The following is a 13,510-nucleotide window of genomic DNA, read 5'->3' as shown; positions in this document are numbered from 1 at the left end:
GATGGTGGTGACAAAATTTCTGGAACACAATCTTTTAATATGAGGCATTTTCATTTGTCATCAAAGAGCGTGGGGAGCGTGGCAGTTATGTTTTTATTGCGATGTATCTTTCAGTCATTATGTTTTCTCGAAGTTACATCTTAAACAGTGAGAAGAGTAAAGATTGTTCATTCAAGCTACATTTGTTAATGAAGTATTTTGCCACCAGCAAAGCTAACCTTAGAGGTTGATGGTGTTTGAGTGATTTTGTAGGTCCGTATAAAAGAGTTGAGTCTGGTAACTGAATGTTTTCATTAGTGACTTGCGCCCACCAGTCAAAAAATTCTTTCCAAAATAAAACTACATGGGAGCACTTTAAAAACATATGCTGGATTGTATGCTGTTCACTTTTACATAGATGGCATAAATCATCAGATATTATAATCCATCAGGAGCCATAATCGGGGACGGAGACCGTAAGCGCGCGCCATTTCTAGTATGGGGGCTGTCCCTATGATATGGGACAATTTTTCTATTTGTAGAATAAATTGCGTCATCATGTGCGCGACACGCGTGAACATGCTGCGAGGATTTTTGCGCATATAGCGCGGGGAAATCGTGTCCGAAATTCCCGAAATGTTTGATGCTTTTGGCCCGCAACTCAATACGTTCATGTCTGTTGGAATTTTACTTCAGCATTTTCGTCGTAAGCTGCTCCAGTTTGAGTGAAGTAAGACAGTGTCGAATTTAGTTAGGTGCCGCTTCATGATATCACTGACCAAGTTGTGTTGCACTGCTTCTTTTACAAGAGCTCCACATTACTCCACTCTAAGTTTCACACATGTTGAAGATTAATAGCTTTTCCAAAACACAGCGAAAAACTATTTGGATATATTTGGATATAGCAGCGTTTCAGGACTTCAAAGTTTCCCTCCTCTTGCCACACGCTTGCGAGGATTTCGCCAGTCTATCTCGACTGAACAATAAAAAAAAAGAACAAATTGAAAGTTTGAGTTTCGCCTGAATTGTAAGCAACGTTTGATGTTTTATTAAGGCCCAATAAGTGACAATAAAGTTTATGTTCGTAGATGCTGCTCAGTTTTGTTTGTGTAAAAATCCAATAAATTCTCTGTCATCGATGAATAAGAGCGCCCGTCGATGCATGTTTTGTACAGTCAGTGAAACATGACAAATTGGACTTCCCACTTCCATGTGAAAACGTACATCGAACTCATATAATATCTCTAGTTTCTAAATATGTTTAAGGTTGATAAATGTTTGAGAACATATTAAAAGCTTAGCTGAAAATATGTGAATACAGCAGAAATAATCAGCAAAATTACGATGACGCTTTCTTTAATCAACTCGAATAAAGATTTCGATTTTGTTAGTTGAGTTATCAAAACTCCTTGCTTATTTTATTTTCGTGTAAAATTTCACTATGTTAAAGAAACACATAAGATGCTAGCAGCCTTTTGGCGTTGGTAAAAATTGTTGCAGCGTCTCGGCACAAAAGACAACGAAAGAAATCTTTGTCAAGATTTGTTGACAATTGAAAACACCGACTAGAAAGTGCACGCGCTGCACTATGCAAATGAGCTACTTGTACGCGTCAGACTTTCCTTTCAAAAACTTTTCCAAACTCGCCAAACAAACAGGAATGATAAGAAACTATCAAAACAGGGTTTGGTCATGATTAAGCATTGTTTGGGAAACTCACAAATTGACTCAATACCAGAGTAAAGAGTTTTCTTACATAACTTTTCTTTACAGAACAAGCGCAAAAGCTTACGCGTACAATTAGCGCGAGCAGATATTATTCATTCATAGCACGAAATCGAAGTCATGTTCTCGATCCTGAAAAACTCACCTTCTCCATTAGCTCAGAGCATAAAACTACATATAAGAGCCCTGGTTCTTATTCCCTGACATCGCTGTGAAAAATCTGCAAGAGAATCTCGCACCTCTCACCATTTGATCACACAACGTGACAACATCCACGCGAGAGCCACCGACATGTGCGTGGATCCGCGCGGATATATGACGTCAGGATGGCGCAATTTGTTCTACAAAAAGAAAAATTGTCCCATATCATGGGTGCGCGCGGATCCCAAGACTTACGGTCTCCGTCCTCGATTATGGCTCCTGAATCTATCAAATATTTTCGCTCGTGCGCAATTGGTCTAAACACGTCACTTGACCGAATATTCTCCAGTTAAAACTGGGGAACATCCGAGAATATTCCCCAATTTTCAAAACTGCGCGTGTTACGAAAAAGATTTGAAGGATGATAAACACAATAGCCTCCATTTGGCGCGAAAATATGCTCGGATATTTGTCCTTGGACATTATCTGTTCCTCGAAGCTCACAGTTTTCCTCCAGCTACGCTCTCGGAAAACTGTTTACTTCTTGGAACAGATAATGTCCGCGGACAAATATCCCAGCATATTTTCGCGCCAAATGGAGGCTATTGTTTATTTATGTTGGCTGTTTTAACTTTGTCTTTAGCGTAGATGATATTGTGGTTTATCTTGAATTGGAACATTATTAACTTTGTATTTTTGGTAATAGAAAAAGGCCAGTTATATAATTTAGTGGATTTCAGAAGGTTCCACTCCGTAACTCATGATCTGGTTTTCATTGGTGGGTGGTTGGAATTTGTTCTCAACAATTATTTTGTGCAGAGCAGCGTTGGAAAGATTTTCTTCATTGTTGTACCAGGTCTGCTTCCGTGTTTGCCTCTGTCTATCAGTAGGCGAAATTTTCCATTATTTTTAATTAATAGTCATTGAAAAATTCACACCACCATAAGTGGACCGTTCATATCGCGTTCATTTCAATCTGTCAAAATAGTACCGTAGAATTCCGAAAGGAACGGGCCCCCCGAAAATAAAGGCTCCCCGAAAGTAACGTTATTTTTTTACCTTACCATTGAAACCCAGAAAACAACGGTACTCCGAAAGTAACGGCCCATCCGCAAGTAGCGGCCCTTCGAAGAAATCGCTAAAAGAGAAACTCTCTGATCTCAAGCGCAACGCGGATGAAGCAAGTCTGACTGCAGGACTGAACAACGTGAAGAGTTTTTTGTGATTTTATTTCGAACTTAACTGAATTTTTCTTGAAACTATGATTTATGAGCTGTATTTGTCTGGCGGCACATTCAGATGATACACTGTAGTGTAATCAGTTCCATCGCGATACAATAACGATATAATAGTTTCGCCCTACAGTACCAACATTTGCGACCTTTTTGCTTATAGTCTGCTTTGTTTATGTGGGTAGTTAGGAACATGAATAATTGGAACTTTTTTTCAACCATCCGAAAGTAACGGCTACCCGAAAGTAGCGGCCTCTTTTGCCCGCTAAATTCCAAAGTAACGGGGGCCGCTACTTTCGGAATTCTACGGTAGCTTTACAATGGAATACAGAAATACAGAAGCTTAAAATTAGCAGTTCTATATCATGTTCATATACATGAACATATACATGTAGAGGAACATCAGTCGTTATACTAGGACTACAATTAAATGAAACTACGAGAACCCATCATAAAGCAACACAAAAGTTGAATCAGTTAATCTGTCTCAATTAAGGTGGCTGAACACAGTTTTGATACCTGTGTTTCATTCACCTTTTTCTCCAAAGCCCTTGATCCCTTGGTCGCCAAAAATGGCAGCAAGCAAGTTAACAACACAAACTTTGGTTTTTTTTATGGTTAAGCTGACGTATGTGCCGTTGCCATGGCAAAATGAATAAATATAAACAGACCTTTAAAATCGGTTTTGTTTATTTGTAGAAAATCTAGTCATAAGATTTTCTTTATAATTTGCGTGCAACAAGCTTGTAACGATTGTCACACCATTTTGCTAATAATTTAACAGAGAGATCTTTAATTATCCGTTGTTGAAGGTTCACTGGAATATCTAGAATTTTCTTTGTTAAAGTTCAATTATTTTCGATACTCCAGTTACTTATTTCTCAAAGTATTTTCGTGCAAAATTTCGTGAAATTCTAATGAGCGGTTCTCGAGAAATAGGCGCATTTCCGAGGGTGCAATTTTTCATTCAATCGCAATTTTTTTACGTATTACGCATGCGCTGCATTTAACTGGGTTCTTTCGGTAACAAAGAAAACGCTGAGAATTGCTGGGTTCTTTGCACCATTACCTTTTCTAACATATCTTTGTAATAAAAGACTAAAGCCATCAATAAACTGCGTTCAATTACAGAGAAAAATAGCAGAGATAGTGCGAGTGTTGAGTAAATTAAATGATCGCTCTATTGACGGCATTTTTGTTTTTTGCAATCTTTGTGCGCGCGCTGAATTGCATCAGCAAAGCGCGCGCGGAAACTGTGTCCGGCCACCTTAATAGAATACAAATCTTGCAATGTTTGTTTTTTGAAGTATAAGCTATCCTTACTGCTCCAGCTTATACCTGTTGAATTTTTATTCAGTTCTTAAAATGGTTGTTATCATGCTGTACCTCTACTACATGTGTGTCCTGCTGCTGTAAAGGTTATGTTATTTGTAACTCAGCAAAAAATGTATAATTTGCATGTATAGGAGAGTGTTGGCTGGGATGTCTCCTCTTAGTTTTTATGTGCGACATTATGGTAGTCAGTATTTCAGTGGACTTAATAAGAAAGAAAATGCTGCTAATAAAAGCAGTGTTCATCTTGACCATTGTTGTTGCACTCTGTTTAAACTGATGTAGGAAATAATTAATTATGATTTATAGAATGATTTAACCAGAAAACAAATTCAGCCGCCTAAAGGGTGTCAATAAGCAACCATTGGACATCAGAACCCATGAATCAAAAGATGTGAATTTTCCTGTTTTTCACTGCTGTTCCAAGAAGAACTCCACAATGATCAATTCCTCTTCTCTTTTCATTCAACTAACTTTTCTACATCCATCCAATTCATCCATGAGCTGGCTCACAGGAGCCTTTGATTATAATTTGTTTTCTGAAAGTGCAATTTGACTTGTGTATTTATTTGTTTCTATATTTTTGTCGATCTAGACTTTTTTTATCTCACTGGTTTTCGATTTTCGTTTGAACTTCATCAATCAAAATGCTTTAGAAGGCGGACTTGACAAACGCCACGTTTTTACATGGTTCAAGGGCTCACAGTTTATTTTTGGAAAGGAAAGCATATTTTTTTAGAGGGAACACGGTTTTCGCCCAAGGAAACCGAAGGGAGATGAGGTTATTTTAAGTTTGATTCGTCATTTGTCACACTTTCTAGACATGCTCAAAACTTACCCTGCAGGAGAGGCGTAATTTTTTTTTTGCGTATTTCGCGACTTGCGCTTCGCGCTCGCCTCGCTTTCGCCTCTGTTCCCCTAAAATACGCAAAAATATTACGTCTGTTCTGCCCGCTACTCAAAACTGGACTGTTCTTTACTTTGTCCTAAGCGAGAACTATTATGAAAGTCGGGATTTAAATATATCATTTTGATTTGAAAGGTCCGCTGCAGGAGGTGTGAATTTTTGTATTTATTATTTCTTAAATTTATATTTTTAATTGTTCTTTCAATTTACTTTTAAATTTTATTTTATTTCTATTTTTAATATATATATTTTTTACACTCCGCACTCCGCGTTTTCGGAACAGCCGTTCTGGTAACTGTGTTGTTAGTCTATTTATCAAAAACCAAACGAAATGCTCCACAAAAATATGCACTTAATTGGTGGTTTAATAAAATTTTTTTAAGCTAACAGCTTCAGCCTTCTATAGCAATAGATTACATTCAAGTTATATATCGTAAACTCAGCTTACTAGCGAGACCTGGAGGACACAGAGAAAGGTAACAGAGTGAAAATGTTTGTTCCTTTCTTTCGTTTGTGATTAAGCTGAATTTTAATGTCGTGAAAGTGGCCTTTATCCGGCTAAAGCCAAACAATGAATAAATATTTCAAAAACCTCTTATTTACCATCTTCCTGGGTAGTATTCAAGGTTATCAGACATTGAGTCAAATAGAATTTTCAAGACACTAAAACAAAACAAGCTTCAACTCGCTTAGCTTATTATTACAAGATATTAAGCTTAATATTTCGTTTTACAACTTGACACGCAAGATTACAATAAATTATTCAGGCATTTAGTAATTTAGCCCGACAATTAAAAACTAGTGTCAGGGTATCGAGAAGATTTCTTTGAAATTTAAAAGCGTTTCTGAATTTTGAATTACAAAAAGTTTGAATGTTTCCTTCTGAAGTACTAACCTGTCCTGCCGAGTTTTGTCCTGTTTGGTCGCATGTCTCGTCCTCCATTTTACCCGCCACAATATCAACCTTTCTTGCATCCATGATTTCTCAGCTGATCTGTAGTAGGGCTTTCCACAAATATCACGTATAAAATCGCCCAAATATCTTTCCAGAAATTCTCAAAAAATTCTAGATATCACAAAAAACCATTGTACCAATAAAATAGCGAGGAAAACACAGGACTAAGCCAAAACAAAGCTATGAATAATCCTAAATATCTTGGCAACCTCTAACTATCCCAAAAATATTCGGATATTTGCGAAAAGTCCTAATCGGTAGAATCGGAAGTCGATTCATAACAAACCCAGTCCCTCGCCAACAAAAATAATCGTCACGGGTCATCTGTGGAGCCAATTATCCGTTGGTTAGCACCAACAAAATCTGGTAACGAGATCGCCACATCACGGCAGCGCATTAGTTGCAGCAACTTTCGTCGCTTCGATTTTTGCACCGTTTACTTCATTTACCCGAACTAACTCCGAGGCGTGGTTCGTCTTTGTAAACCGGGACGGGTCATTTTCTGCTCGTTGCTCATTTTTTTCGTTTCTGAAACCTCTCCGCCTGGCCTAATATTAGGCCTTTGTTATGATTTAAAGATATGTACGCTTAGAGGAAAAAATCTAGTAAAAGTAAATCACGGAACAAAATACATCTGGATAAAGCAAGGGAAAATTATTAAAAAAAAAGCGGGAAAAGGAAAACTTTTATTTGATAGCTGGTTTTCACATGACGTCACTAAAATTCGAACTACAAAACTACTGATCCCCCTGAGATTTTACTTTAATGATGTATAAGAGCAGCTGAAAACTAATATTCATACAAATTTTCGCTCCGAATGGGTTCTTGGTTTTGTGATACACTACGCTTGAATTTCTAAGCTTTTGCGTGACGCGGCATTTACATGACGGCTTAGAGAGCTGTCATGATGGTTAAAAAAGTGACTTATTTCGGGCTATCTGAACAGTTCATGTCTTAGAAAAAGTATTATTTTAATGTTTTAGAGTTCCTCGAGGAATAAATTCACGCTTTTGTGGCAAAACTCCGTGACAGATGTTTCTGTTGGTTTCCGGCCGCCGTGTTGGTGCCCATGCGGATGGGCACCAGCATGGCGTCTCCATACAAATCTCTATAAATTTGGGTAAAAAATTTCTCCGCGTATCTCACATAAGAAAAATTGCTGTGACCAGAATTTTGGCGAGAGTCTTTGCATATTTACCTTCTTTCATTTCCCAGATTCTGGACTTTATCTATTGACCGGTTTTGATTTTTATTGTGATCTATTTTGAATTGCGTGACACTGAAAACCAGCAATTAATTTCCTGAGTTTTCCGGAACAGAATGTCTAAACAGTTGAAATTTATCACATACGTTTGAACTCGATCTTTTGAAACTCAAATAATCGATGCAAGAGTGGTGTAACGCGTTTAGCGAGGGGAACGTCGCGCCTTTTAAATAAGGAATCTGTTATTGGCGCAAAAAGGAGTTTAACATTATTGTCGCTTTAATAAAAATGAATTAATGATCGACTTGTACGTTCCGGTTTTAAGCATGCTAAAGCTTGCTTTGCTTCCTTCTGGGAGACTCAACCCCGATCGCCTACCGCGCTCCTTCGTACTATTCACGGAATGTCGACGTCATTCATTCAATTTCAGCTTGGTTCATAAGTATGCAAAAACTTGAAATCCTATGTCACGCGATTTCCGATGTCACGCGATTTCTATAAAGTTCTTGTGGATACAACGCTTACTAATAGAAATTCTTTGATTCAAATTTTCATTTTAGCAGCCTCCTCGAAATAAAATGCAAACTAAGACAAAGATATCATTGTTTGCATGAAAGTGTGAACACGTAACTAAAAAAAATTAGCTACATCAGTATCAGGATTCGCCATCAATCGCTTGTAGTTTGGTAGACCAGTTACCCGAACTTCCGCGAGCAAAGTACAGCACAGTTGGTATCATTTTGTCGAGTCATGAGAGGAAGTCCATATTTAAAGTTTCCTCTGCATCCATTTATTTGACACCTTCAGTGATAAAACGACACCGGCTATAGAATGTATGCCCTACATTAACTCTTCTCGGAGCCGCCCATTTCCGGCCCCTTATGAACGCTGGAGCCTCACTTCAAAGTAAGTAATTCAGGAATAGATGAATAAACTCAACCTTCAGTAGGGGAGAGGTGGGAAAGAACTTACTTTCGTCTTGGAATGTAGCTAAAAATGTTGTTATGTTTACATTGATCCATGTATAATGTAACAGAAGCTAAGTGTTCTGATTACTGTTAACAAATTAATTGATTGAAACCAAAACTAGATTATCGAGCTTGTAAAGCTCTTAGACTATTTGTAAGGTATTGTATTTTCTCTCTCTTGACCATAATTAGTCTTAAAATTAGCCGTCGCGAGCCTTTATTTTTTTAGCCGACTTGGAGTAAGCAACGAAAAACGAAAATAAAAATAACAGCGGTCAAGAAACAATGCGAGAGGTTATAATTTACTTTTGAAAACGTTGTATGATATTTTCAGTGCCAAGTCATAACTCCATCGTATAAAACTTAGTTATGAATAGAGTGTGTAACATCCAAGGCAATAGGTATTCAACGAGGATATGCGCCGAGCTTGTAAATTACCACCAGTGGTTTAAAAATGCTCCCATATATAACCTATTCAGTTCATTGTTGTGGCGGAAAACAGCGGCGTTCTAAGCATGCGCATACATGTTAGCCTGAATTCTCCATTCTCCAAATCTCGTTCCCAGAGTCTTCGTTCCCCTTGGCCAGCGGTCGGAAAACGAGAGCTCTGGGAGCAACCATTTCAGGCATGCGCCATAGATGCAGACTGCGCAGTGAAACCGGATGGGCAGAATCACCAGAATTCGGTGTTTTCAAAATGATTGCTTCCGGTTCCTTTTTATTTTTAAAGCTTATATCGTTTGTTACTTTACATCTGTCCCAAGTGAAGGGTTTAGGGTTATACTTTATAAACACATTGCAGCGATCTCCTTTTCGTAAATGTTACTTTTTTTGTTCTTCTACATTTCCGAGTGACTTATATGAACTACAAACCTTAATAACACACTCTTATATTAAAGTAGCATAGAGTGGATTCCACTCAAGTAAATAAATACTGACTACTACCCACCCTCGACTGACATAACTACAACTTTTTTGATAATCACTGTGGGTAGTGTTATTGTTTGATCAATTGGGAGCGATTGGTTTTCTTACTCACATTCGTTTTCCCGCACTTTGCGACGGCAACATGTAATTGCTCCGAGTTGCGATGAACTCATTGAAGTGTCTGTGTTCTAAGCGACTGAACGGAGAGATTACTTTGGTCCTGGTTTTACGACACTCTATTGAAAACCGCTCTATCCACCAACTTGCTCGTACGAATAGGAAACTATTTTGTATAGATATCCAATACATTTGCTAACACAAACCGTTATTTTAAAGAAAACTAAGATACTCACTACTACATAACTTGCAAAAAATTTCGAACGATTCTAATTCGGGACGAAAAAAGTGTCCGAAAATAAAACCGTCCGGATGGAAATATTTCGGACGCTTTATAAACTTTCGGACGCTTAATTAAGCGTGCGAAATTTTTTAAAGCGTCCGAAATGTTTCCAGTACAGGATAAAGCTCTGAAGTAGTTCCAAAGCTCTTAGTTTCCTTTATGCCAGGCTTTATGGAGCGAACTCAAGTAGAGACACTGCTTGAGATATGTAATGCCTTGTTTTGTGTTATTTTCTCGTCGGTGTATCTTTAAAACCTTGGGGTGCATTCAAACATCGTTTTCACAGATGTTATTTCAGTCTAATTCGTGTTTTGTAGCCGTAAATTTGCTTAAGTTGTGTTTCAGCAAAGGGTCCGAAATTGTTGTCCGAAATTTGTCGGAAATGAGATAAATAGTGTCCGAAAATTGAACGTCCGAAATATTATGTCCGAAATTTTTTACAAGTAATGTATCCTTTTATGTGCCCTTTGGCTGGACTCCACTCCCCACCCTCGAAAAACTGCGTTTCCACGGCCTTGACGCTTGTTATGAAGAGCTATTACAAAAGTGACAAGTTAGTGAAACAATCTTTTCTATAACCGGGGGTGGGTATACTTACTACGACAAAGAAAAAATTCAATACCTCCCTCACTAACAAACCCTTTATATCCTAGAACCTGTTTAACATAAATAATTGAGTGGATAAGGCGGATACTGACAACCATAAATGCTGCTTTTGGCCTTTAAATCTATTAATGGTATTGCCCCTCCTTATTTAAGCGAACCATTACAACCATACGTTCCTCCTAGATCATTACGCTGGTCCAAAAAATCCCAACTTGTTACCCCTAAATGTAATCTTAGGACGCACGGACACTGCATTTTCATATGCTGTTCCAGTTTTATGGAACTCACTACCAGAAAATATAAGAAACTGTAGGTCGCTAGCGACATTTAAATCTAAGCTAAATACTTTTCTTTTTAAAAATTTTTTTTAGGAATTCCTTAACTTCATGATTTGATTATTTTCTTTTCATCTTTTTATTATTTTAATTATTTACTTATTATTTTATTAGGAAATTGTACAGCGCTGCTGAATGGCTTGGGAGCATGCCCTATATAAAATAATAATAACAATAATAACAACAACAACAACCACAACAATAACAATAATAATAACAATAACAATAACAATAACAATAACAATAACAATAACAATAACAATAACAATAACAATAACAATAACAATAACAATAACAATAAAAATCGTATCTATAACAAAATTCTCGATCGAGATTGGTTCTCCGCGCGCCTATTTGTCACGTAATCGGCGCGCGATCACGTGGGTGTCCAATTACAGGTATCCAATTTGAACTTTTCGTAAGTGGACACCTGTAATTGGATACCCACGTGATTCGCACGTCAATTACGCGCGCTTTAATGGCTTCCTTCGCACTGTTTTCTACAGTTTTCAAAGCATTTGAAAAGCGTTACAGCCGTTTTCACTCAAAAGAAGTTCTTAAAAGACATTTTTAATTCTTAAATTTTTTATAGATACGCCCGTAATTTCAAATCGGCCTCGCGCTTCGCGCTCGTCCGATTTTGAAATTGCTCGCGCGATTACTCCCTGAATTGTACTCCACTCGGTCCAATTACTATTGCTAATAATTATAATAATAATAATAATAATAATAATAACAATAATATTATTATTGTTGTTATTATCAAGAGAGGATGAAGGGTAAGAGAGTTAATCCTTCTAATTGACTTTTTCCCAAGGTTATCCTTCTCAAGTTATCTTTATTTCACTCCTGTCTTCCCAGGAGAGAGTAGAAATTTCCACTATTGTGACGCGGAACTGAATTGGCCCACGTGGACAGCACGAAAACATCCAGGCAAAGTGCTTGATAACACTATCCGTGGAAGAACTGGGTTTTATGTCTTTGATGTCTATATATTATCCTGGGAATAAGGTCTATTACCTGTTAACTTAGCCCTTCGTCCACCTTTGCAACCATACATGTATTACACACCGGCTGAGTGCAGCGAGGTCAAACTATACCCTGCCTGGCGGTACGTCCCTGTTTGGGCCATATAACAGAGTTCCCGGGTGTTCTACATTTGTAGCTCACAGATGTTCTCAGAAAACCGTTGGCATATTTTCGCACTAAACAGTTATTATTATTATTATTATTATTATTATTATTATTACTATTATTCAATGTATGCAATTATTAGCTTTACTCTCTCTTGATCTACTGACGGGTCACCGACAAGATGGATTCCAGAGAAGTGAATCCATATCTCTGCGGTGCTCTGGATGAAGCGACATCTTTTCCTTGCAGTTTTGAGTTCACGAGGTATTCTTTGCCCATTTTCTCCTGACACTATGTAAGCACCTTGTCAATATTCGGCGTTTTAGCACCCACAATTTCTGCAATACCCCGGATGACTACCAGGCCGTACGGGACATCCTCGGTCATGTAACGGTGCGTGAAATCTGGCACGAATTTGCCGTCTTCAGTTGTCTTGACTGGATGCTTGATTCCCTGAAAGGCAGCGCTAGAACTCGGGGTAAACTTAGCATAAGAGCTTTACTTTTCTTCTATCTAACAATAGGAAGTTTTAAGTTTTTCAAGCATTTTGAAGGATTCCGTCGACCGTTAAAGAATTGCCTTGCAAAATTTGCGTAGTTTTACGGGCTTAAAATGCATCTTGGTATGTCCGATATGGAACTAAAACAAGTACTGTGCAAAAGAGTGTCGTTTCTACTATAATAATATGGAAAAAAAATTTCTGGGCAATCAAGGTTCACACAGGTAAAATGCAAAACTTCGGGACAGTCTCTTCTCACATTTGCATAATGCGGTATGTTCAAAGAACTCTATTGTTCAGCACTCTAGTCTGTTTTTGTTCCATTTGTGGGCCTTGCTTTGTGGGAAATATACAAAAAGAGAGTTGATCCATGTCGTTATTACAACATTGTTTCATTATTTCACGCAAGGTACATAAAACTACAGACAAAGCCCAAAATATAAGTTCACACACGCTATATGTATTACGTGACTGACGTCACGTAATATTTATTTTCAGTTAGCTCCAATTGGAATTACTAAATTATTGAGGTTTAGACAGTTGCTTATAATAGAGACACAGCAGGGTTTGTCTTTCCCGTTCATATACACTCGATGAGTCTGCAAATATTCGAAAGGAGACTGGTCTTTTAAAGTAAATTTTAGCATGTGTCTCGATTTTGATCTTGATGGAAAACGAATCAATTAAATACACGAAATGAAACGAAGAGGCTTTATTGACGTGATCCAGCCAGACCAAGGAAGCAAGTTTTCTTGAAAAATAGAGTAAGACTGTTTGAAATCGAGACTCATATAAAAATAACGGGGGTGCTCGTCGTACATTTTAGGGGTTAATCTTCAAAAGGTCCACCGCGAGAGCTTTTGCGGTACCTTTTACGGGAATTGAGCCGAAAAACATGACAGGGGATAATGTGTTATGTAAACGGTTGTCAGTTTAACCATCGATTTTCTTTTTTTTTATTATTCGGAAACTATTAAGGCTAAGTAATTGAAGGCACCAACAACGACAAAACAGCACAGTTAGAAATATATCGAGTAGTCATTCTATGAAGAGACTTTTCAATTTTCGAAAAGTATGCAAAAAAGTTCACCTAGCCTTTAAATAAAAACGTTTGTGTTTGCTGGCGCGCGTTCTTACTGCCCAGTCTTTTTGTTCCAAATACTGAT

The 13,510-nt window shown here is 37.7% G+C and overlaps 1 protein-coding gene across 2 annotated transcripts in view; it reads right to left on the bottom strand.

The window, feature by feature from the left end:
* Window positions 1–7,899, bottom strand: part of LOC145483417 (tauropine dehydrogenase-like) — a 25,133-nt gene extending 17,234 nt beyond the window's left edge. For both annotated transcript variants that reach the window (XM_081461924.1, XM_081461925.1), the window contains exon 1: window positions 6,212–7,899. In XM_081461924.1, the coding sequence (XP_081318050.1) occupies window positions 6,212–6,295 (84 nt within the window). In that variant the 5' untranslated portion in view covers window positions 6,296–7,899. The remainder of the gene's footprint in view (window positions 1–6,211) is intronic.
* Window positions 7,900–13,510: the final 5,611 nt, after the last annotated feature.

This window comes from Orbicella franksi, chromosome 4, assembly GCF_964199315.1.
Source record: "Orbicella franksi chromosome 4, jaOrbFran1.1, whole genome shotgun sequence".
In the NCBI taxonomy this organism is placed as follows: Eukaryota; Metazoa; Cnidaria; class Anthozoa; order Scleractinia; family Merulinidae; genus Orbicella; species Orbicella franksi.
Note: the sequence above shows the minus strand (reverse complement) of the source record. Positions and strands in the feature narration are given on the sequence as shown.